Source organism: Porites lutea, chromosome 6 (genome assembly GCF_958299795.1).
Source record: "Porites lutea chromosome 6, jaPorLute2.1, whole genome shotgun sequence".
NCBI lineage: Eukaryota > Metazoa > Cnidaria > Anthozoa > Scleractinia > Poritidae > Porites > Porites lutea.
Window position 1 is genome coordinate 6,687,652 of NC_133206.1, and position 25,356 is coordinate 6,713,007.

General features: G+C 40.6%; 1 protein-coding gene and 1 pseudogene across 1 annotated transcript in view; one reads left to right on the top strand and one right to left on the bottom strand.

The window, feature by feature from the left end:
- Positions 1-2,990: 2,990 nt before the first annotated feature.
- Positions 2,991-8,973, top strand: LOC140941818 (enoyl-CoA delta isomerase 1, mitochondrial-like; annotated as a pseudogene).
- Positions 8,974-10,480: 1,507 nt separating this feature from the next.
- LOC140941819 (uncharacterized) overlaps positions 10,481-25,356 on the bottom strand; it is a 62,070-nt gene continuing 47,194 nt past the window's right edge. The window contains exons 19-26 of the mRNA XM_073390829.1: positions 24,858-25,103; positions 22,375-23,010; positions 20,255-20,479; positions 19,293-19,476; positions 17,709-18,928; positions 16,278-16,449; positions 15,162-15,392; positions 10,481-14,991 (exon numbers count right to left, since the gene is read on the bottom strand). Coding sequence (XP_073246930.1) covers positions 12,245-14,991; positions 15,162-15,392; positions 16,278-16,449; positions 17,709-18,928; positions 19,293-19,476; positions 20,255-20,479; positions 22,375-23,010; positions 24,858-25,103 — 5,661 coding nt within the window. The 3' untranslated portion in view covers positions 10,481-12,244. The remainder of the gene's footprint in view (positions 14,992-15,161; positions 15,393-16,277; positions 16,450-17,708; positions 18,929-19,292; positions 19,477-20,254; positions 20,480-22,374; positions 23,011-24,857; positions 25,104-25,356) is intronic.

The following is a 25,356-nucleotide window of genomic DNA, read 5'->3' on the forward strand; positions in this document are numbered from 1 at the left end:
AAAAAAAAGTCAATAGGTCTATTTAGCAAAAACATCAACTTAACCAGCTAACTGGTTATGAAAATGTCCACGTGATCTGTCGCGCCATCTGTCACGAAAACCAGTCACGTCATCGTCTATTGCATGGACAACTGATTATAACACCCACTTGATTAATGAAAACGTCAATCACGTGACTTCTTAGCTTTGGTATACAGTGGAACCCGGTTAATGCGGACACAAAGGGGGCATTCCATAGTGTCCGTATTGTCTGGGTGTCCGTATTAAGTTGGCTCTGAGAAAAAATGTCACGTTTTTGCCCCCGCGGGGGGGACTGGGAGGCATCCTAGTAGCTCGCGCAGTTAAACGGCGGGTAAACTGGGGGAAGTTGGAGCCTATCCCGGCTTGGTTGATTTCGGTTTTACTGTATAACAGGTGCTTTTTGTACTTGCCTAAGTTCACTTCCGACTCATCTACAGTCTGTAGCATACTGAATCCCTCAATAAGCCCTCCGAGTGCTCACTCATTCATTTATTTACTTTCTTATTTTAATACTTATTTATTTACTGATTTGATTTGCAGCATTTTAGTTCTTGATCTTTCTGTTTTGTTGTTGTTGTTGGTTTTTTTTTTTTTTTTTTTTTTTTGCAACGTTCGCTTTCCGTTCAGGTTAATGTTGTTAGTAACTTAGATCTGTATGTGTTTGGAAAAATCTTTCCAGCGATAGTGCAACAGCTTTCATAGTGGCGGCCTGGGGCGGATGTGACTGGAATTCAATCCTCCCCTCCTCTCCCCTGAAATGCTAGCTGGTCACGAAATTACGCCGCGTTATCGATAATAACCTACGTATAGCCGCAACAAAGGAAAAACGGAGAGAACAAAAAACAGTTGCTCTTCGGGCAGTTCTGGAATGCGGAACGTTCCAAAAAAACTTGGTTCAAAGCAGCTTCCTAAGTCTATTTCATTTGCGAAGTAAGCAATCTCGCCGCCATTTTCCCGTGAATTTTACCATGTGCTTCAGTGTTTCACATTTCACCCAATGAGCGCCTCCGACAGAAATCACGAGAAATGATCGAACGGGCAGGCAATGAAAAGCTATTGTATATTTTCTTGCAAAAAAAGAGTGACGTCATATAACACGATTTCGGACAATATTCGTAGACGCTGGGTGCGGTTGCACGTAGGCTATTATCGATAAGCATTCCCCCATCATTGCTTTCCTTTTACACAGCCGGTTTCTGGTCCTTGGCAATGAGTGGCTATTATTGTCGCAGTGAAGATGTATCACCATTCTTGTTAGCTTCACCGGCCAGGATCAAACGGTCGTTTACTTTCTCTTCTCAGGGGCGGATCCAGGATTTTTTTGGGGAGGGGGTGCACTCGTCTCTTGCTCTACTTCAACACCAATAAACCACATAGTTTTTTTTTTTGCAGAACAGGTCAGTTGTATAAGAAAACCGCAGGTCATCTCAGGGAGGGGGGGGGGGGGGTGCGCACCCCCTGCACCCTCCCCCTAGATCCGCCCCTGCTTCTTTGACCACAGTTGTTAAATCAAACCGCTCTCTCCCGCTAACTCGAACCCTCGCGCTAAACCAAAGTCGATAATCAAGCTTTGTTGCTTAATTTTTTTCAAAATATCAATCTTTTGCTGCCCTTGAAGTGAAGTGTACACGACACTTGCATTCCCTGCCCATCCACTTGCTTATTTCCGTTAATATTTCCGGTCATCTGCTTTGAACTCTCGATGACTTGAACTCCCGAAAACTTAAACTTTTCTCGATTTCGGGAGTCGACAATTCGTGTACCTTGTTTTTTTGACTGCGGTATTGCCGCGGTCAGTAGTAATCAGGTAACCAGGCAAAGTAGAGTCCAGTCCCCATGCGTCCTTTACGAACAGCAAGTGGAAGGGATGGCTGCGGTGCCCGGGGGGGTACTTTAGGAATTTCTGGGTGGGGATGTGCCGCTGGGACCCTGGAACCCTTAACCTATACCAGAGCTAGTTCAGCTGAATTTTGCTACCCTATACTAGAGTAAACTCCCCAAATCCCCCTATCCTAGAGTAGCTATTTCCCTTGTCTAGATAAAATCTTCAACCAACTGATCAGTTTCCTGAAAAATGATAACCTATTCTAGACCCAAACGCTCTGATTTACATACCCTATCCTAGAGTAAACTGCCTGAAAACCATACCCTTCACAGCGGCACATACTTATATAGCCCATGTATGGCAGTAACCCCCCCCCCCCCCCCCCCCGGGCTGCGGCGTGAGATTTCGTGAAGGTCTTTCTAAAGGTAAAGGTAAACCACTCAAGTATTGCACTTTTTTAATATCAATAATCTTGTTTATGGCTTCAGAAGTTATTTATTAATAGTATCCCTTTTCTTTTTTCGAAAAATGTTCGCCCCAAACCTCTCTGACAACAGTCACGTTTTGTAATTTAATATGCTCATACAAACTTGCACAGACCAATTGACCAGACTGAAATTTGTAAGTCTCAAAAGTTTGAAAAAATTGGCCTTAAACTGCCCTAAATTTGAGCTCCCAAATGTTTAAAGAAACGTACAAATATATACAGAGGGGGGAGGGGGCATATTTGTCCCCTACCATAAATTTCTTTTAAATATATGAATATTGGTAAGTTTGAATACTCACATCTCTGAATGTTTGCAACATGAAACTTAATTGGCAGTTCTAGTGTGTTCACTTTAACAATCCAACCAATGGAGAAGGTCTTTGCAGGAACGTTCTGTGTGACTTCAGTAGAAAGGTCTTGCACTGATAAAAAGGGAGTTTGAGCAAACACCTTTTTGAGTGACACGTGTCAATCAGAAGTGAGTTGAAGCCTTTTCCCTTTTAGTATGACATGATGCTACCAAATTTGTATTCAACCACAACAACAAATTTTATTTTTAAATGAAAAGCGATTAATTACAAGTAAAGACTACCTGCAAGTATTCCCAAGTGTCTTTTTCTCATAGAGATAATTTGGCCAGAAAATTTGCTCAAAATCATGCCCAAGATTGCAAAAAGTCCACTTGCAGTTGATGAGCGTCGCTCAAAAATGTTCCGCAAACTCTTTGATATCATTCCTGTTGTGGGGGAGGTGTTCGCTGCTATTGGCAGAGGTGGAAGTTTTGATCAGAAAGCATTGTTTGAAGTAACTTACAGGAGTTTCAACTGTAGTATGATTAGTTATACCTGACTGCATGGAGGTAAACTCCAGATAGACAATGTCCAGCAATGAGAGACAGTTATTTGCAGTTGATCTGCTATAACGTGCTGTGTATGGTGTTTTATTAACAAGGGGAGAGGAAGGGGAGAGGTCACCAGCACCTTAGGACCCCTCACATTACAGAATACTTTCTATTGATCTTCGTCAACGGTAAAATTGCAGTTCCCATGACTATTTGTGGGCTCACAAAGGATTGCCGCGGCATTTCGTGTCCTTTGACTCTCTCAGTGAAGTGTTAGCTTATTCGTTTCCATGATGCAAAGTTAACTTAAGCAAATCGATAATTCAAAGCTTTTGTGCTACTGTCTCCTTTTATTAGGAAATGCAATCGCTCAACTTGTTAATTATTTTGACTTTATAAAATATTTTAAGTATTTAAGCCAGCGGAATGTATAGAATTCCAGAAAAACAAATGTGAAGTTGAATGGTTTTAAATTGCGCTAGAAGTTGTTTTGATCAGTATGCAAATTACTGCTATCTATTGTTTCCATCAAACTAAAATAGCCTGGCTCTTTTACGACTTTTTGATTTGCTTTGTTTCATTTTATATTTTTTTGTGAATCATAATTCTTTCATGTGAATTTATGCTTTCAAAAGGAAAACAACTTTGAGGAAATGTTGCGTTTACAGCCACAGCGATACATGTCTATTTCACTTCACTTGCTCTTATATACAAATTACCCTAAATCATTCAGTGGATTTGGGTTTGACCTCACCAACCTATTGTAGCTTGTTTTTTTTGTGTGCACAACCTCCCACAACCATTGCTCATATTAAAACTCCAAAATTGTCGTAGCCCTTTAAATGTACATGTATACAACTGGAATCTCTAGTAATTTTACAGCCACCTCTTATAAGCAACTTGAACCACTTTCTAACCTTTTTTCGTGTATTCCATTGTTTTTAAACTCTTTAAGTAGCTGTTCAATGCATAGACTGATCTCTTTGTTCACTGTATATAATACTACACTACTCAGCCTATAAGATACAAAGAACTTTTTTTAAAGTGACAACATCCTCTATATACTTGCAAGGCAAATCTACCCAGGCGGCCTTAAGGAGATATTCATTGTGTGAAGCAAATTACCTTTTTTATTGGTTTTGTTTGCAGTACTATGCATGGGCTGTCATCATGTGAGGAGAATGTCATCACATGTAAATGTTGAAAAACAAGGGAAAGTCGCTGTCCTAGAGCTGAACAGAAAGCCAGTTAACAGCTTTAGTTTAGACTTTTTACAGGAAATAAATGAAAATTTGGATCAAATAGAAAATGATCAAGACTGCTGTGGAATTATCATCACCTCTGTAAGTAACATTTAGTCAAATAACAAGCCAATTAGTAATTTAGGTAGTATACATGTAGCCAAGTAAAGTTTATGTAATACTATAGATAGCAATGACAGATCTTAATTTAAGGTGATTAAACTTGACGACAAAGAGTCTCTCCAACCTGATATATACCTCTAGATTGTTGTAGTTAAAATTTTTCTCCTGTGTGACATTTTGAGGTGAGTGAAAAGGATGCTCTATTCTGTGATTAATGATGCAGTTCATTTTGCTAATAAACAGTAAATCTGTTAACACAGTCATAATGGTGAAAAGGGGGAAACAGTGCTCCATTGCATGGCAAGCAATTTCCATCATCAGGGTTTACAATGTATTTCCCTGGTGCTACAGTATTTTTGAAGATCTGTGCCAGATCCGACAAGTCAGGCAGGTTCAAAACTTAAATTGTTACAACGGCTATTTTACTCCTCATGGTACTTACAAGCTGAAACCTCCAGACCGTGTGCCAGCACTTGCTTCTTAAGAATACATGACAAAATTCAAAATTTTCATGTAAAGAGTTTGGAAATAATTTCAGTCATAAGCTATAAAGCTTGGGGAAGTTGGTGGAGAGTGGCCACCAGCTGCACTTACATAGCACTTTATGGAGCCTTTGTCAGGGTGATGGACAAAACACTGACCCCCCAGTCCTTGGACTACCCATATGGACCACCCGCCCTTAAGCATGGACTACACCACTGAAGTTTATTCATTAGTGTTAGGAAACTGCGTGAATCAAGTTTCAGGTCAATTTTCCCAGTAATGATCCTGGTGAAACCAGATTCGCTCACTGTCCTCACCAGCTTTAATCACTACAAAATGTCAGTGACATTAAAAAGTCTATTTTAGGGTAGTCCATATGAGTAGTCCATGGGGGTAGTTCGGCATGGACTGAGGTTCAGTGTTTTTTCCACCACCCTTTGTCAGTGACAAAATCAATATTTAATCAGGGCCTTCCCAAAGTATCCTCTACTGGCCTTGATCTTGTGAAAGAAGTTTACAAGCCTTCTAGTGAGAAGCAACTTTCAACTTTTTGGCAAGCTTTCCAGGAGATGTGGTTCGCGTGTATGGCTCAAGACTACTCACTGTTGCTGCAATAAATGTAAGTGTATCTCATAGACATTATTTAGTTTAAGCGGGAAATTAACTCTGTTAAGAACAGCCATTTTTTTCCTGTTACGTCCAGTTTTACATTTGCGCTTTTAAGTAACATGGCCTTTGGGTGCAAGCAACAGGCTATATAGCAGTAACTTTGTTTTGGTAAAAAGCCTCGGCATTCTAACGCATAATGTGATGATGCTTTTCATCGAAAATCAGTCACATTCCAAACAAAGCGGGGCCATTTCCAGTAAGGGCAAGCAAAAACAGTATACAACTGTAAAAATGGTCTATTGACTATAGAAGAAAAAGTCACTCTAGGGTAAGTCATTATGTCTAGGTCTAAGTCATTATGGTTCTTGATCAAAGCTCTATGATGTAGTCTGCAAAAACTGTTAGAATTATATGTGATATTGTTATTTTACTGCCTACTTACTATTGTTATTTTTTTCTTTACCCTTGTTGTATTTTGAATTCACTTGTATGACATTAGGACAAGAAAAAAAAAAATAAAAGAGAAGTGGATAATTGTGGCATTTCTGTTTTGATAGGGACATGCACTAGCAGGGGGGGTGTGTTTTGAGTTTAGCCTGTGATTACCGTATCATGGCTGAAGGACCCACAATTGGACTAGTGGAGACAGAGGCAGTGAGTTTTACACAAACTGATGGCTTAGTTTAACATGTAGAATAACTTGTACTGACGCTTATTTTAGCATCGCCCCATGTAAGGGAATTCGAATTCCGAAATCTGGGAACGTTTTGCTTGTGGGATCCGGAATCCTGGGCTTTGGAATCCGGAATACTGCTCAATGAATCTGGAATCCCACGGAAAATTGGAATCCAGAATCCAATTTTAACTTTCAAAGACTGGAATCAAGTATCTGGAATCCAGAATCCACGGTGTGAAATGCAGAATCCAAGGCTGTCTTGGATTGCCTTACATTGGTCAATTTAGCAGTTATGTTATCTAACATGAGTTTTATCACCTGGTTTGTAACATGTGTGAGACAAAGTGTTGTCCTTGACTTTCTACTTCTTGACTGATATCATGTTTTTTTATTTTTTTTATTTTTGCAATTTCTTAATCTTTTTATTTGATTAATTTTATTTATCTATCGTAGTCGTTAATCTTATCTTTTTTTTTTTTCATTTGTTATTTACTCATTTACTAACTTTTGTCTGCTGTGGGGAGACCAGGTGGGAGGAGCTAAGATATTACTCCCGCCATAGCTAAAAATTGTAGCCTGCTAGTGGCCAAAAATTTTATCGAATGTCACAATACTTTTTTTATACTTTATTCAACTTTTTGTTTTCTATTTTAGGGTGTTCCGCCACCTTTCTGGTAAGTTTGTCAGTAATGGCAAGTACACACTAGTGAAGCCGTTTTCTAGTCAACATCTAGCGAAAAAGAGAAAATGTTTTCGCGAAAGCTCCGAGGATCGTGAAATTATTTCAAAGGAAGTACAAGTGAGAAGTAGAGTAAGATTTTCATCGGAATCTTCCGGTCGAAGTGACATGATTTTTTTCACTTTCTCTGACCCGTTTGAAAGAATCGCACTGATTTCAGTATTGTTTGCAAGGTCTCACCCCTCTGCACAAGTCGGGTTTTCAAAGTTTCCCATAGGGTTTAAAATTGATGACGTCATAAGTGGTACAAGGGTGTGGTCCAGGGGTGCATGTGTTGATATTTTTTGAAGACTAAATAAACAAAAGTAGAGTTTTATTAGCTTCTTTTAAGCTCCAAGTTTTCTGCAAAACCCAACGATTGTTGGGGTATTGAACAGGTCTATAGTGAGTAGAGGAAAATCGTGAAGATTTTCATCGATCTTGCGTTTTGTGTTTTATCAAATCTTGTACACAATAGCCTACTTTTTGTTCTTAAACTTGTTAAAATTGTCTAGCTTGTTTATTAAACTGTACTTAGTATTTATTTATTTATTTACTTATTTTTAGGGTTTTTAACAATCTTGCAGCTGTTGTTGGCAAAGGAGCTGCTGAAAAGGCGATCTTAAGCAGTAAGCGATGATACACTGCTAAAGAAGCCCTAGATATTGGAATGATGGACAAAGTTGTACCGAAAGAGAAGCTGATAGATGAAGCCAAATCGCAACTGAATGAATTGACAGTGTTTTCTTGAGAAATGTTCTTAAAACAGTTTAAAGTAAAAGCAAGCGAAACGATTTTATTGCACAAGAATATGACCTAAGACTAAAATTCCCATGTTTTACCAGCGTGACACCATTTTGAATAGTTCTATGAAATTTTTAAGGTGGTTTAAAGCATTCGACACAAAATAATGTTGCCGGATTTTTAACTAAAGAAACAACCGAAAAAGAGCAGCAGGCGAGAAATTTAAAAGCAAAAATAGGCGATAGTCCCAATATTTGCATGGAGTTTGTGTTATACGTCTTCGTTTTTTTCCACTCTCCTCTTTACTCGCGGAAATAGCATATTCCTTCTACTGTTCTTCATTAATTTTCCTCATGCAGGGAGGAACATGCAACTGACTAAGATGGTTATGCGTAAAGATGCCGTGGAGGCTTTGGAAAACAGGCGCGAAGAGGACATCAAAGAGTTTGTTGACTCCATAATGGACGAAGAAGTCCAAAAAGCAATAGGCCTTCAAGTTGAAAAATTGCATAAAAAAAAGTAAATTATGTCCTGTAAGGGCCTGAGGAAGCTCTGTGAAATTAAGTGATGGTGTAGGCGACGTATTTCCCCTTTGCTAGACTGCAGAACAGTCTGTACTTTTGCGTAGGCCAAGACAGCGCAAGCGGTCAAACGAAAGTTAATCTTAGGGTGGGGGTGAAACGGAGTGTTAGATTGGGAAGAAACGGAAAAAATTTTCTCGCCTAACGAAGCTTGCGTGCTTCGTGGAAAAGTCACATATCGGTCCCTCACCTTTGAAAAACTGATTTTGAGCAAAAAAATAAATAAATAACGTTTGTTTTGCAGTCTAGCCAGTTGCTTACGGCCGATGCTTTCCTTGGTAACTAAGCCTTTAGTCAACGTATTTAAAATATTTCGTGGCTCAGTTTTATCTTGGTATAGAAGGTAAATTTTATTGTGGAGCAAAGAATACTTTTAAATTGGACATGAATTTAAGGCTAACTTGTGCAAAATTTGCCGGTCCAGATACCATACATTGCTGGACCAAAAACAAACGAAAATTAAGTTTTGAATTGTCCTTACCTGAAGGGTATTTTAGACGTAAGCATTAGCTAGAGCTTTGTCGATAAACCAGTGTCACGCAAATAAAAGCACTCCAGGATCTATGTTCGTACTCATAATACTAAGTGCAAACTCAAGCAATAAAATCATAGAATTTTTCATAACACTCCACGTTTCCTACCTTGTCGGGTTCATAGTAGAGCTTCCGCACACGAAATGCGCGCAACAAAGTCCCATTGCATTGCTAAAAACATCAATAGAAACCATTCCGTCCGTCTCTGTAGACTCTGGGGCAAGGGGAGGGGAGATTCGATAAGGGAGGGTGAAGGAACTTATCTAACTTAGGCTTGCTTTTTCCTTTGCGGAAAGTTAGCCGGTCTAGAGGCAACCAATGCAGTGGCTCCGGTAAAAAATCTTGTAGTTTCTTGTGTCTAACGTAGGACAAAAAACTTTTAAAAGTACTTTCGAGGGCTTTGCTTTTAGCATGGTCAAGCTCTTCGACCAATCCTGTCTCAAATCGGTCACAAATTTGCGTAAAACACCCTGCGAGAAGAAGTTAGTCTTTCGTGGTATGTTCTTGCGAGCTCACAGTACATATCACGAAAAGAGAGCCTCTATTAGTACATTTTCAGCATTTCAAAGGTATCGAAATTTGAAATCTCGTTAGCCATTCAAAAATTAACGAGAATTCCATGCAAAGTGTCGGCTGCCCCGGTTCAGTTCGTTTCGACGAAGCCTAAGCTATTATGCACCTATCAATGTAAATCCCGTGGGGGGGGGGGGGGGGGGGGGAGGAGTGCGGGCAGGGGGAGGGGATTTGATGCCTGGGACTATCCCCGCTGTCGGGCTTTTGATCGTGTGAAGCGACCCCGGGGTCGGGACATTTGACTTTGACCGACAGAAGCCTGGTATCAATTCAGAAGCAGTTACCCAGTCCGTCCCTCGAGGCTTCCTGAAAGTCACGCTGTTGGAGAAAGGTATGAAGTTTTCATTTGTTTTAATCGCCATAATCCGATACTTTACACTGTCATCTAAACAGATAATGTCTATTTTGAGAAAGTTTTTATCTTCAAGTTCCCATCTGATTGGAAAACTCGATTGGAATCAAATTCCACCATGAAAGTCAGAAGATTTTTTATGGGTCACTGATCCGACCTGTTCCGACATGTTGAGCAGATGTTATAAAGCATTTTACGTTTTATTAATATTATATAGCACGGTCAATCTCCCTGGAGTGATTTTGTTGTTCAAGATAAGAGATGCTAGTGGAGAGAGAAAATACTTAATTACAGCGAGTAATTTAATGGAACTTCCGTTAACCGTAAATAAAAGTAGTAACAACGTGTTTGAAATGTTCTTTTATTCGTTTTACATAGTATTATAGCATTGTTTGTTTAGATTTTTTCCCCTGGGGTAGGGGCTTTTTTGACACTTTTGATTGACCTTTCGTTTCCCACCTTGGGGAATTTGATCGAAAAATTTTAAAATTTGTCAAATCGCCACCCCTTGCTCTCACTCCCCCCCCCCCCCCCCCCCCACACGGGGTTTACATTGATAGGTGCATTACGGCGACGACAGCAGTGAGTGAGAATGTCGCTGAAAAATGTGCTTGCCTTATTTGAAACTTTTCTAATTTTAAAGCAATTAAAACAAGATAGACACGCGTAAATATATTTTCTATTTAAGTTTAATTACTCTAATAATAACTGTTTCTACAATGTCTTGCGAAATCTTCTCTTCTACGTAAGTTATGAAAGTTCTGGTTTTGGCCAAAGATCTGATTTTTGTCGTAATAACGTTTCTACATTTAAGTGATCTCTGTTATCATTACACTAGGCATATTTTGACCACATACATTTCTACAAAAGAAAAAACAGCTTCATATCGTTCCTTGATGGTACTTTCCACCGGATTCTTTTACAAATGAGGTGTATATTAAAGCAACGACTGCTTCGCTTGATGATCTCAACTAAAGCTTTAGTAAAACGGGAAAGAAAACGTGCAACTTGTTTTACAACATGCAGCTAAAACGAGTTGAAAAGCTTTGCTGCGCGTTTTACCACCCACGTTCAAACATTTGATTGGTTAAGATTACGCGGGAGTTGCGTCACTTGCTGTCAAACAAGTTTTTCCGGGGTAGCTAAAACGCGCAACATCAGTACAGGTTTTGTTTTAAAAAGCAGAGGTACGGTCGTATTCCCTACTTTCTGCAACAAAGTTTTGCAACCATTTGTTGCAGGACAGGTTTGAACGTGGCTAATAAAACGCGCAACGTCGCTTCTCAACTCGTTTTGCAGCAATGTTTCAAAACAAATTGCACGCTTTTGTTGCCCGTTTTACCACACCTTGAGCCTAATTTATTTGCAGCATACGTGTACATTTGGCACATTTTTAACGCGTACCTTGTTTCATATAAAGTTTTCTATAAGCTCCCAAAACAAACACCCCTTCAAAACGCGGGCCTCTTTACAACGTTGATGTGTCATGTGTACGACAACTGTTCGGTTCAAAATTAAGAAAATCAGCGGTTCAGAGGGTAAAAAAAAATTAGCCTGTTCCAGGCTCCGAGATAGTGGTGAAAAGTCGTTCAGTAAAAAGAAATGCGAAAAACGCGCGGGGGCTGGGGAGAGACAGCCATTTTTCCCGCCGCCACTGCCCCCTTTCCCAAGTCGCGGGCGTCTTATTTTAACTTTGCTCCTTTTAAAACGTCCCCACTTTACTATTTGAGAGCCTGGCACAGGCTAAAAAATATGAACAGCCTCACCCATTTGCAAAAAGTTGCAAATGTCCGCTCAGTGATATCGAGTGGATGATCGATCTTAAAGGGGAAGTTGTTGATGTTAAACGAATATCCTGCCCGACTTATCCCTTTGTTAATCCGTCTATTTAAATGGATGGATTTTCTCTCTGAGACAGATGATTCTAATCTGGTGAAAACGACCAATAGCTTTCTCCAGAGTGTTTTTGATCGCCTTTTTTAAATTCTAACTTTAACTCCCGTCAGTTTACAGTTGAAAGTTGACTTATCGCATACCCCATGCGCCTACCGCAAAAGCTGCTAGAAAACTGGTGCTTGACAAATTTCTAATATACGTGTATGCTACCAATAAACTCCATTTGTGATGTTTTCAGTGGGGAAACATTCCCTTGGGAATCGGACGTCACATGAATTTCATTGGAACAACGTTGCTCACAAGCAAATTCAGTCTGTCATAGCTGACGTAAAGCCTTTGTTTTGGTGCTACGATCAAGGAACGCTTGACTAGCTTAAGACAAAAGAGAACATTTTCCTTCGCGCGAACATCAACAGGCGTGAAGGCTAGTTAAATAACAATTAAAAAGAAGGAAAAAACACGAGATGTAATCCTTTAAAAAAACGCACGCTATGTTTGAAGCCTTGAAAAGTTCTGCTTTATGTCACTTAAACAGTAATGTTCATGCTACGCTTTGCTTCCTTTCAACACTGGATTCGTCCAACGAAAACTTTCTTTCTTTTTGCTCCTCCCCTGTTCCATAACTAGTGCCGCCAGATTTAAACAAACTTGACCCGTCTTCCCCTTCCAAGACCAATTTTTTCTTTGCTTTGCCTTTTTTCTTTATCTTTTTTAGCCCGGTTTGATCTTCGCAGCTAGAGCCCAACACTTCTTCAAACATTTCACTGAACTCGTTCGAATTTTTCTTTGTTTCTGTTTCCTCGTCGACGTCTCCCTTTGTCTTTTCTTCTCCTTTTTCTTTCATAGCTTCTTGTTTCTTTTTTCTCTTCTTCCTCCTCTCACCCTCTCTCGGTCTCTCTTCGTCTGCTGCGGATATCTCCATGCTTTCCTTTCTGGATTCTCTTTCGACTTCCTCCTCGCTGCCATTCTCGCCGTTGTCTTCTTTGGCTTTTTCAGCTATGGTTTTCTTTTTCTTTTTCTTCTTTGTTTCCTCAGGTCCGGTCTTTTCTTTTTTATCCCATTCGCCAATAACCTCTAAACTCAGCGAAGCTGCGCTCTTCTTTTTCCTCTTAGTTCCTCCACCGTCTCTTGTTTCTTCTTGCAAGTTATCTTCGGCACCCACATCAACTCCATCTTGACCCTTTTTCTTTTTCTTTTCAGTTTTGTCTAGTTTTCTTTCGCCGTCTTCTACGGCACTCATATGGTCCTCTCCATTTTGCTTTCCTTTCTTCTTTACGCGTTTGTTTTGTTTCTCCTCTACTTCAGAAGCAGTTTCGGTTCCCATTTTGTTTTTAGCTTTCGCATTTTGTTCACCATCCATTCCCTCTGTCGTATTTTCGTATGCGTCGTCGGGTTCTTTAGCGGTAAGACTTACGGTAACCCAAGCTTCTTTGATCGTCTTTTCTTCGACTGGCAATTCTGCAGTCTTCTTTCGCTTTTTCGTTTTCTTGTCTGCGAAGGAGGTTTCTGGATTACTGTCGCATCTCCGTGGAGTGAACGTATCTTCATATAAAATGCTGTCCAACTCCGCGTCTGTGGCGCACCGACTTTGTACATCGCGCTGTACGTCCTCAAGAATTGCCAAAAGTTTATTGTCAGACACTCCCTGATCAGCAAATGAACTTTTCCTCCTGTTTTCCTCAACATGTTGTTCTAATTCCACTACAGTTTCTGGTCTCACATCAGTATTTATTAGAGCAGGAGTCAACACTCTAGCTGCAGTTCCTGGAACTTTAGCTGAGCTCGTTGATGAAGTACTGTATGTTGAAGTTGACGGGCGTCGGTCACTTTCGGCATAAGGCTCAGTTTCCAATCTATTTTCGTCGTTACTCGATTGTTCATCGTCGCTTGTATTATCATGGCCGTCGCTGCTATCATCACTGTCACTGTCGCTTTGGGAGGAGCTATCTTCACCATTGATTTTATCGAATACCAGATCCTCCACCATACGCTTTTGTCTATAGGACTGCAGCATTGCCTCCAATTCCTCTTCGCTACGTTCGCTAAGAAACCGTTCAAAAACAGGAATGGAATCACAGAGCTCATCTTCATAATAATCCCAGTCCACTTCCATTAACAATCGTATCAGGTTTTTCTTCTTTTCAGTGCATTTTTCGTTTTGGAACCATCGAGTTTTACGGAAGTCTTCAAATGTAATGTTTCTCATAAAATGGATGACATTGTCGGCGTCGTCGACGATTTTGTCAAACTTGAGCTCCAGATCAGACTTTGGCTCTTTGTAGATGGGATGAATGGCGTGGCCGACTGTTTTGCCAATATTTTTCTTCAGGCGGTGAACCATAAAGTCTACTATTTCATAGTCGTTCGACTGCTTTTCTACATCACTGCGAACCTCAGTAAAAGTATCATTAATTATGGTGACAAACATGTTGATGAGGATAAACACTATTGACACTGTGTAGCTGTAGAAGAAGATGGGTCCAATGATACGATTGGCTTGAGACATTTCTTTCAATGCAGGCTTACCGAGTAATGTGTCCATTAGAGAAGCGCAGCTATCCAAGAACGTTCCAAAACCCTCCATGATCTGCCCAAAAACAAGGGTTGCAAGCAATGCGAATGCGAGAAACGCTAGGGCAAACATAATCATAAAAGACATCAACTGGGTGAAACATCGCTTTAGAACTTGCTGAAGCATTGACATTCGTCGGTTGAAACGCAGCAAATGAAACACTTTCAGGAACGAGAGGAAAACGATGATCCCGATTATGCACTTGAACCACTCGTCTAGGAACGCAGTGTAATGGAAACTTACAAAGCTTGTTCCAAGATTATTATTCATTGCTTTTAACGCACGCTTGGTGAAAGCCAGCCTGGCAAAGTACAAGCCCACTGCAGTCAAGGAAAGGCATGTCAGGAAGATTTCCAGTACGCTCCACGGGTTCTTTAAATGTTCCTTGCCTTTCTTTACAAACTGTTTTATCTCCTTAAATACAAAATATATACAAAACAAGAGGTATACAATTTCGCAGGTCAAGACGAAGTACATTTCACCACCGACATACCGGAAGAGACGGAGCGTTAGAATGCTTGGGTAGGGCGTCAGACTTCCCGTTGGCAGTTGTTCAAATAATAGAGTCACCACACTGAACAAGTTGGTATTGGCATTGTAAATGGCAAACTCGGAGAAGATAGCTCGAGTGTAACGGTCCAGCCAATTAGTGTCGTTCAGGTTTTGGATTGCATTTAGGGCCTCGCTTTCGTTATTGGGTAATTCCTGGACAAAACCTGCAGTGAAATTGAACGAGCTTTAGCAACATTGAAGTGTACTTTATCAATTTATTTATGCGCCTTTTCTCAATATGTGAATATTAATATTAGTGTCGGATCTAAGATTGGAAGCCTCCTGCTTCCTAATTAAGCTCCCTAATTACCACACCATAACAACCTTATCTTACCCCCGGCGCTGTATGTCGCCTTGTAACCCCAGTACGGATACGTGTTCAGTTGTGAGCCCGTCTGGTACATCCAAGGGTCTGGTTTACTGTTCGTAAGCAGGCTTTGATTTGATGTCATAGGTTTGACTTTCCAGCCAGGTAGATATGAGCCTCTGTCCTCCTCATCAATGCTATAGAAATCATTGCACTCGTGGATGAAGTACAAAAAGTAACGTTTGAAAACGCAGGTATCTGCAACAGAGATCAATATCCCGAGATGAAAACATTGCAAGAAGATTGAGATTAAAAACGAGTATTTAATTCAAGACTGAGTTGAAAAACACGGATGGGAAAAGTGGATTGCAATTGGGATTTTTGAGACCTGTCCAGTTAACAAACCTTTTCAAAATCTATATTTTTTAAATCTAACTGTAGATATTAAGATGTATACTGTCCAATCTGGTTTCCAGGTTCTCTATCCTGTTCTCTATCCCTTCCCTACCCTCCGTAGGGACGGGTAGGAGAGATCCCTGGGAACGAGGTTGGTATACTGTCTTGTTTCTCAAGAGGCTGAGGTTTTCTTGTTTATAAGTAATTTCTTGACAAGATAAATAAGACTGCAATTTTTTACTCATCCCCTTTATCAGCAAGGGCTTCCGTATTAGATACCATCCACCAAATGAAACTCGTTGGGAAAATGCACTGTATACAAGATAAGACATACAACTGGAGGTAAGGCCTTAAATCTTTCTCGCCAGAAGAAGAGAGACCTTGGAGGAAGGATGGTCTTAAAGTGTAGGCGGCCCGGTTGGACGTTTAGAGCACTGGACTTGAAATCTGGAGGTGCTGAGTTCAAGCCTCGCCCTAACCACTTGCTGGATTTGTTCAGTCCATGTTAGTCCCGAGTTCAAATCTCCGGCTACGCTTGTAAATAGCTAACTAGTTTGCCTCCGGCCAGTTCACGGGGGTTTTCACCCTCTTTAGTTTGCTTTAATTTATTTGCTTGGCCCCACTGGCAAATATAGTGAAATATCTGAGCTATAAATACTGCCGTGGGTAAACTGGAGAATCCGCTCTTAACCCCCATGGTTATCTTTTTTTTTAGTAAAAAAAGTAAATCAAATCACATGTCCATACCTTTCTTGATTCTGAGCTGCCTGAGTCGGACCACGCCTAAAAGGAAGGCCGTTGGAGTATCTGCAAGGAATCTTCTGTCATAATCTGTTTTGTTATTGTAGTATTTACGAGGCATCAGATAAGGTATGAATATAGTTCTAATCCAAGTCCAGTAATGGCTAATCTCGTGCACCTGAAACCAATTGAATTAAACACATATAAATATCAATGGCCATTACGAACATGATCGTGATCGTGATGTGATCGTTTTTATCCTTCAGGAATTGCCCTCACTGATGAAATTCGAAACCGATGCAAACCTTTAAAGGAAATTTTGCCCGAGTGATCTTTGAAACCAGTTTACGCGTATTTTATTTGTTGCCAAATTTTTACTTCCTTGAATTTTTATTATAAATACTTTTGGATTGTTCTCGGCTTTGTTCCGTCAATAAGGCCTGCCAGCTCCGGCAGCCACAAAATGTCACTAGTAACAATATTGTTAATTTTACGTATACTAGCTGACTTTACTAGCTAAGTGAGAATGTATTTAGCATCAAGTGCTACAGACGACAAAGTTTATGTAACTCCTAGGCCCAGTTGTTCAAAGGCCGACTAGCGGTTAAATTTAACCCTGGTTTCTTTTTCTTTTGTTCGAAAGCATTTTCTCGGATAATTTTCTCTGTTATTTTTAGAACTTCCAATCATCATCTTGCAGACTAAAAGAAATAAAACTGACATGTTTTTTAAGCTTTCAAATCTTAATTCAAATCTCGCACTAACCCTGGTTATCTTAACCCAGCTTTGAACAACTCGGCCCTGATGGTGACATAATTACTATTCTATTGCTACGAGATTATTGCAATGCGAAGGACAAGCCATGTGCAGCAGTGAAAAGCCAACATCTACCTTCTTCCCAGTTTTTTTAAAGGCCCTTAGGACAAGTCCAGCTTCTGTTATCAAACCCACGAGCTCCCGAGGTGCAAAGGCTTAGGCTGTGTCTACACTTTACCGGAGAGCATTTCGTGTCGACAATAAAAGCTATCCCATATGGTATGAACAGCAAAGGCCTGGGTCAAACCGTTTACACACATCAAAATCGCGTCGGAGCGGTTGGCCAAGAGGGTTTGGTACACCCCCGGATCAATCCTAATCGCTACCCTCGAATATTTTCTACCCTCTCAGTGGCTTCCAGTCCTCGCTAGCTGCTTATTCACTCCAGCTATAAGGAATATCTGTTCACACTGGACCAAAGTACGGCACAGGACCTATCCTATATGTGACGCTCCACTTTCGAGATCGGCGCGGCGCGGCACGCCGCAACGTCGCTACGTTACAGAAATGCGGTTGGAAATCACAGTTCTTATGTGTGAATAGAAACCCTATCCGTTATGGTTCTCGTGTTGGCCCAAAAGCTATTCGGTATAGCGTGAGCTGAGCCTTAGAAGCACTTACCTTTCCGTATGTAACGTTTTCTCCATGAACGCTATCTTCAAATGTGTCCTTCATGTATTTAGTCACCTTGGAAGTTGTCAGATCTCGGTTGCCATAAGCGATTGTCAGGAGGACCAGTAGGAAGATAACATACCATGCAATTTCCCGAATAATGGATTCCATTTGTCTTTCTTTCATTCTTAACTTGCGCTCTATCTCTAGCTTAGCCTCGTCTGGAGGTTTATCATTTATCAGTTGCTTGAGGGTTTGTTGCGTTTCGGGATCGAGATCCTCAGTGTTTTTCTGTAGCCACTCCTCATCGTTCGCGAGGGTGTTTGCGTCCGCAAACGACTCTTGCTCGGCCTTTTTCGGGTCCTTTATAAGAAGGGCGAACAGGGTTGCCATGATGAACACTTTAATAGGCTGTGTAAAGAGCACGTCTTGTATGAAAGATATCGTTATTGATGAAAGCCACTGTGCAGATTTTTGTGGTCCGAACTCCATTCCATACATGATCACAAATGACGCTGATGTACAAGTGGCGATAAATGCGATGACGTATGCTACGTACACGAACCAGTGTGGTAAAGCAAACTTCTTTGGACTCTTTTTCTTTTCCTCCCCGGCCTCGATATCTACATCTTCGCCTTCAATGTGTCCTGACTTCACTTCATATTGGCTTGCCTTTGGTTTGGCTTTTCGGAATATGGTCACAATGATTAGATTTGCTGGAAAGACGATCATGCTGCTCATGATTCCAATGGAAACCTGCCGGATGGAAAAACTAAATCCCATTATCCTGATGGCATTTTTAGGCGTTTCGTTTTCTCCCACTTGGTAAAACATAGCGTTAGCAATCAGCGTCGTCATGAGAATCGACAAACAGCAGGTCAAACGTTGCACGCGAGTAAAGTTACTTCGCGCCGGCCGGGCAACAACTGAAAACCAAATATGGCCGTCAGTTAGGTTTTTCCTCACTTCAGATGTGAACAGTACGTTAAACTTGGTCAGGTCTTTGTTGGAAGCAGGATACAGAATCCTCTCGATTTTGCCATCGCCTTCATCGACAGCCAACCAATCGTCACAGACGAACCACCATCGTTGATCGGTCTGCAGATCCTGAATCATTACCCTGAGGAGATTCCACGAGGGGTAATTCCCACCGTTATTGTGCCATATCCGGATGTGCTTTAAGCTGCCAAGTGACTGGGGCACAGTGAGTAGGAAGGGATCCACAGAGCCTGAAAAGCGTAAGAAAGTTATCAATTGACTTACAGTCAAATCTCTCGACGTTAACAACATTTTATGAAGTTAAGAAATGATTCCACGTCTCTACTTACGACTAAAACGGTGAAACCTCTGAAGGTATGCTCTCAAGTTGGGAAATTGAATATTCACAACTGAGATCAGGGACTGACGAGATTAGGTTCTTTGGGGTGCGCTTAACCTACTGGGCTATGGAGACCCTAAGAGGAGCAAGATTTAAGATTCGACCTGTTGGTGCTTGTTTATAGGGTTTTCCCTTTCTTTTTTTCGTTCTGAGCTCCATGCATGTACTTCAAACATCGTTCAACTTAAGTTTAGATTTTACGAAAAAATACAAACCTGTTTTAAAATTTTTCCTGTTTGGGTCTTTCAAGACTCGCGGCTCGGTTTCTTCAAGACCTCCGGTTAACACAATTGACACTTCTGCGCTTGTTCCTGCTCCGCGAATAAATCCTGTGTGGACGTGTATCTCATAACAGTACGTATCTCGAGAATCATTGTCTGGAAGTGGTGTGACTCCAGTCTTCAAGTATTCAAAAGACATAAAAGGAAAGAAATCGTGTTAAAAAAAAAAAAAAAAAAAAAAAAAAAAAAAACATCAATTAAAGCACAACCAGATGATAGCTCGGTCAGGCGAGTGACCTTCTACCCAAGATATGTTTTCTTCATATAAACGGGGCTTAAATAACTCGCAAGGAAAGCCGGCTACAGTAGATTATTGTTGCCATAATACCGACGGTTGTAGTTTATTGTCAGGAAAAGAAACGCAAAAGCTGGACATTGTTCAAGATAACCGCTATTTTTGCATGTGCATGGGATGAACGTAATGTCACATGGTTTGTTTATCGCTTTAAAGACCACGTGACATACATACATTTATTGCGCTTCCTACAGAGGGCTTTTCAGCAGCGATGTACAAAAGTGGGTAAATGAAAAACTATCATACTAAAAATCGTGATAAAATTGAAAATGAAAAAAAACTATTTACGGTGTCTAAATGTTTTAAGTTCACTGTCGGTTTAAAAGCAGTTTAAATAGTTTTTTCTTAAAAGCCTTTTTTGCTGAAGGAATAGTTCTTAAATTGACGGGAAGTGAGCACCAACGTTTTGCTCCCAGAAAAGCAAATAAGGCCTCTAAAAAGGCGATAATATGGCAGATTGAGATCAATATTAACGGCAGATCGAAGTTGCTTAAAAAGTACTGTGGAAATGCGATCTATATTCAAGCAATTCTTAGCATGCAAGTTTTCAAGATAGCCGTCACCTGAAAATTGATCTATTGCTCTACCTATGACAGCCTACCTGAAGCGCATCCTTCTTATCTGCTCTTCTTGCAGGGATAAGACATACCAGGTAGAGGCCCAGGATCACACAGACAAAAATCAAGGCGTGTGGGCTATCCAGTAGCTGCTGCACGCTTAGCTTGTCAAAGTTGATCTTGTTTGGTGGAACGAAGAAGCTGCTTCCGAATGTTGTAAGATGTGTTGTTAAGCACTCGGTAGACCTCAAATTAGTTTTAGGACCCACCTTGAGGAATTTCAAACAAAAATTAATAAATCGACATCACTAATGATTCTAATATCTTAAAATCGTAGGTGTGTTCTTTGTTCAACGAGCAGTAATGCTATCTTAAAAACATTTACTCTAATTGTTTTGTGCGCAGTACAAAATTTCAAGTCATCCACCTAGCGTGTGCGCCCGGTTTAGCTGCCGGCTCAAACGTTGAATTTGTGGCGAACCTAAAATGCTACTATGCAAAATCTGTTGTTCTTGCTTACTAGCAGATTAAGCTAATAAAATCGCATTTTAATGATTCGTTGCATTGGGTTTAGATTCACAGACATCAGAGCCACATCAGCGCCGGGTAAAATTAGAAGAATTGTTCGGACATTTTGTCTCCGCACCAAATTCGGTGACCCCCTTGCCAATTTTTACATTTCGGACATAGATAACACATTCCATCAAAAATTAAGGACAATTTCAATAAACTGAAAACTGAAAATCGGTGTTAGAAGGCTTTCGAGTTGACGTCTGTGACAGTCGCAATGTGTAATTGCCCAGCATTCATGGCAAACGTTCGCACAAATTATAGCAAAATGGTACTACTAATGATTAGGTACCCAAACTGTGAAAAAGCAACATTTATGTTGTGAAAATGAATAATCAGCATGTCACGAGCGTGGGACAAAGAATATTAAACAGGTGATCATAGGTTCGAATCCTGTCGGGGACTCAGATTTTTTCTCTGTCCCACGCTCGTGACATGCTGATTATTCATTTTCACATTTGTCTCACCAAGCTTAAAATTTACCATCTCTCATTCTTTCACCAGCATTTATGTTGTACATGTGAGCTGATTTGTTACCTACTTGGAGCAGAGTTAGTGCTAGCTCATCTGTAACGAAATAAAGACTAGGGCCTGGTTCAAGCGCTGTACATCGCATGCACAATACCTAAATTTTGGTTTGACCATAACTATTAAGTTCGCCGTTAGCTCAAATATTGTCGAACTAATTTCAGTCACTTTTTTTTAAAAGCACGCGACCGGTCGTTTTTCTCAGCTTCTTTACAAGGCAAATTAATTAAAATTAAGTTCGGTTCATTTGAAAGCGTGTTTGAGCCTGATTTTATTTTGGATCGGATGAGTGGTTTGTCACGCTTTCTTCAGCCGTGAACAACGTCTCAGCCGACCAAAATATAATCAGCCGACCTTAAATAGGTTAAAAACTGCACTTCTCTAACCTGCGAGTAATAAGGCTCCTTATTTGGGGGAGTCGCGAGAAGTCGTGCAAGAACCACAAGTCGGAAAGGAGACGTAAGTGCGATGGGCTAGCTCTCACTCGCGCGTTCCCTCGCCTCGCTTGCTATTACTGGAGAGCTTAGTTACATGAACTGAGTTCGGCTCTTGTGAGGTACAGCTTTTGAGCCTGGCCTAGGGACTCAGGAGGTAAAAATATTGACCCCAAGGACCCAGAAAATTAAGAGTAATAACATGAAGCTCCAAAGGCATATTGCGCCAATTTATTCTTAACGCAAGAATTACCAAATTCAACCTTACAACCGAAAGCCTACTTTGAACACACATTGGGACTCCATTCGCAAAAAAAGCTGTTTCAAACACTGTCTAACACATATGAGTTACGCCATTGTTATATTTTACGCCTTAACTGTGTAACCGCGAAAGACTGTTTGGTTAGATACACTGTCCAACCTTGCGAAAACATATGAGTTACGCTATTTTTTCTTGCCTCCCTGCATATTAAGAGAATTTTTTTTATTTTTCCACTTAAAAATGATGTCATAACCACATCAAAACGTTGTGTAAAACGTTTTTCGCTGATTATTTTTTATTCTCAAGTCTGTAATCAGATGGCGTGTAATATTTAGAAATAGGAATACGTGATAGTCCTCCTCAACCTTACCTTAAGCCCGTCTGTTGACCACACGTTCTTTTTTTCGTCATAGAACATACACTTGGACGTATACATGGAAAAATTGTAGGGTACAGTGTCATCAGATCCAATCTTCTTCAGCTCTTCCAGAGGTAGAGAGTCATTTTTCGTATATCCCATCATCACAAAATACTGACCAGCGGCAGTCCAGTTTAAATCATCATTGGATAAAAAAAGCTCACAACGAGAGAGGTTCGTCGAGTGATCACTATAGCGCCCTCCTAAACGAAATGTTGCGTTGAAGTCGTAAACACCTTCTTCTGGTTTCGGTCTGCTTCCTTTTTTGATGTAAATCTGCACCGCAACACTGATGTTCCAAGCTACTTGAAAAGTCACAGCAGATGCATTTTCTGTTAAATTAAATTCACGTATACTGTACTTATCAGAGCGCAGACTTCCTTCTTGTACCGGAGAATCTTTAGCGGTATTATTTCTTGGTAACATAACACTGATTTCCTCCTCCAGACCTTTCTCTTTGCACTCAGCACCATCAACGTCATCACTTCCGTCATCCTTTGACCCGGTAAACGACAAGCTTACAATCTTGTCTGTTACTTGACCTCCTCCCTCACCACGTGAGTATAGATTTTCGTTGGATACTAGGATCTGAGAAAACAAAAGGTTCACCCAATAAATTTTCCTATTGTTTTTACTTGTAAAAGCGTCCGAGCTCTTAGAATAGATGCTAGCTGGTTTTTATTGACCATTGTTTGTCTTTTCTTTTCTTTGTTTTGTTTTGCTTTGTTTTTTCATTTGTAGGTCCACCATCGTATCTTTATTCCTGGTTTATAACAAAGAGAAGTCTATTTTCAGGTTTCCCTTGGCATGGAAATTGGGTACCTTCAACTTGACCTATCAAAGACAAAAGCCTCGCCAAGGATGAAATCCCAGGGGTACTCTCATACGTTACAGGTGTGTGCCGCGGAATAGCGGAGCGTCCGCGCACGCGAAGCGAGGCGTGCGCAGCGCAGCCCCATGGCTTATAGAAAATAGAAACCTGATGCCAGAAAACTTGCTTATGACGTCAGCGTTCACCGTTCGGTTGCTCGTAAAGACCCTGGGGGTAGAGGTAAAAAAACCTCATTTGGGTAGGGAAGGGAGTCCCAGACATAAACTGTGCCTTTCGTTTTGGCGCAAAATTAACCATTTTCGAGGTAACAAAACAGAGGTGCTTGAGTAAAAATCTAGATTGACGTTTCTTGTGGTCGGCTAAAGAGAAACCTTTTGGAAATATAATTCTAAAGCTTTGCTTTTTGCTTGGTCACGGTTTTGGTCATACTCTAGGGACAACCTTATCTCCCCCTTGCCCTCTTAGTCAAAATTTTGACAGGTGAATTCATGCGTGAAAACTTATGCAGCATCTAGAAATTTGTTGGCCGACAGACGAATTGCCGACAACTGCAGAAGCCTCTTTTCATTTCAGTTAAGTTTTAAAATTATTTATCGTCTTTCCGTACTGCCGCCTCTTTTTCTCGAGGAAAGTGTCGCGAAGAGGTTCATCGATGACTGCGTTTGTCTGTTAGTTCATGCAGGCTCTTACGGCGGACAACAGGGAAAAATCTTGGACATCTCAAATTTTTACTTATTCGTGTTCTTCCACTCGCCACTACCGCCATAAATAAATTGAAATATTGCTGCTATCAAGATTTTTCTGTTATTCGAAGAGTTCCTTTTTTGGGCTTTGCAATTGATCCTTCTAATAGTGTTCCCGCTTTAAATTCTACAAACTACCTTGGAGGAAATGGATTCATTAGGCGTAAAAACATTAATAAAACTCCAGATGAAAAACAGTATCCTTGTTTTGAAAGAGAATAAAAAACGCCTGATTCCAACAGTTCAGCCTTGATTATTTTTTCTCAAATGATGTGCATTTTTTCTTCGGATTTGAGCCTAATAAAGTGTACGAAGTTTCAATTATCCGTTCCCTTTGAATAAAGCCGGGAATAAAGAACCTTCGCTGCACACAGTCCCCCAAATGGGTAGAAACTTTCGACGCAACGACTTCTGGGATCCCAGCGTTACATATGATTGGTTAATGCCGGCTTGCTTTGAATACCATCGACCAATAATAGCGACGTCAGCCCAAACGATCATAAAAACACTACACTCAAAGCTTGAACCTGTTTTCAGTGCCCCTTAATTGTCACAGGGATATGGGCATCCTCGCGTTTTGAGCACCTTCTTTCCCAAAATCCTAGTGATATGGGCATCACCTCTACACCTTCCCTTAACACTAACCCAAATCGCTAAGGCGGGTAATATGAGAAGGGGATGCCCTGCATATCACCAGGGTTTTATTAATGGGGTTGCCCAAAACGAGGAATGCCCATTTCACTGTAACACCCTTTCATCTTGGTGCCAAATAAACCTGGTCTCGAGGACATGACAGGGTAAGAAAGAGAAGAAGATAAAGTTTACAAAACAATGGTTTGAAGGAAATTGGCAAAACATACCATTCGATTAACACTTGAATTTTGATTGCCGCAGGCTGTAAAATTTACAGGCAAAATGACCTCACTTCCATTCAAAGTGATGGTTTTATTGCCCGTGTCCTCTGCGTTATATCTCTGGACTCCCAGGGCTAAAGATTTCTCCTCAATAGTTATTTCTTTTTCTCCAGCAATCAAAGTGGTCAGCATAGCTGTTCCAACTGTTTTGATTGTACCGACAGCTGCTTGCGTGTTATTGCCATCTGAATCCTACAAACAAAATTTTGTGATTAGCTTCTGAGACTTTTTCCTCTTTTGGGGTCAACTCTTTACATGTAACTTTTGAGGACGATGATTTATTTTTTGTATCATAGCGGAGCTCTCTTTTATTTTTTTCGTCACAGACATCGCTCCCTCTATATCGGTATTTACTAATGACAGGCAAAAGACAAAAAAGGTTGTAAAGAATAAGTGTGTAGTAGTGGTAGTGGTAGTGTTAGGGATAGAAGTAGTAGCAGATCGT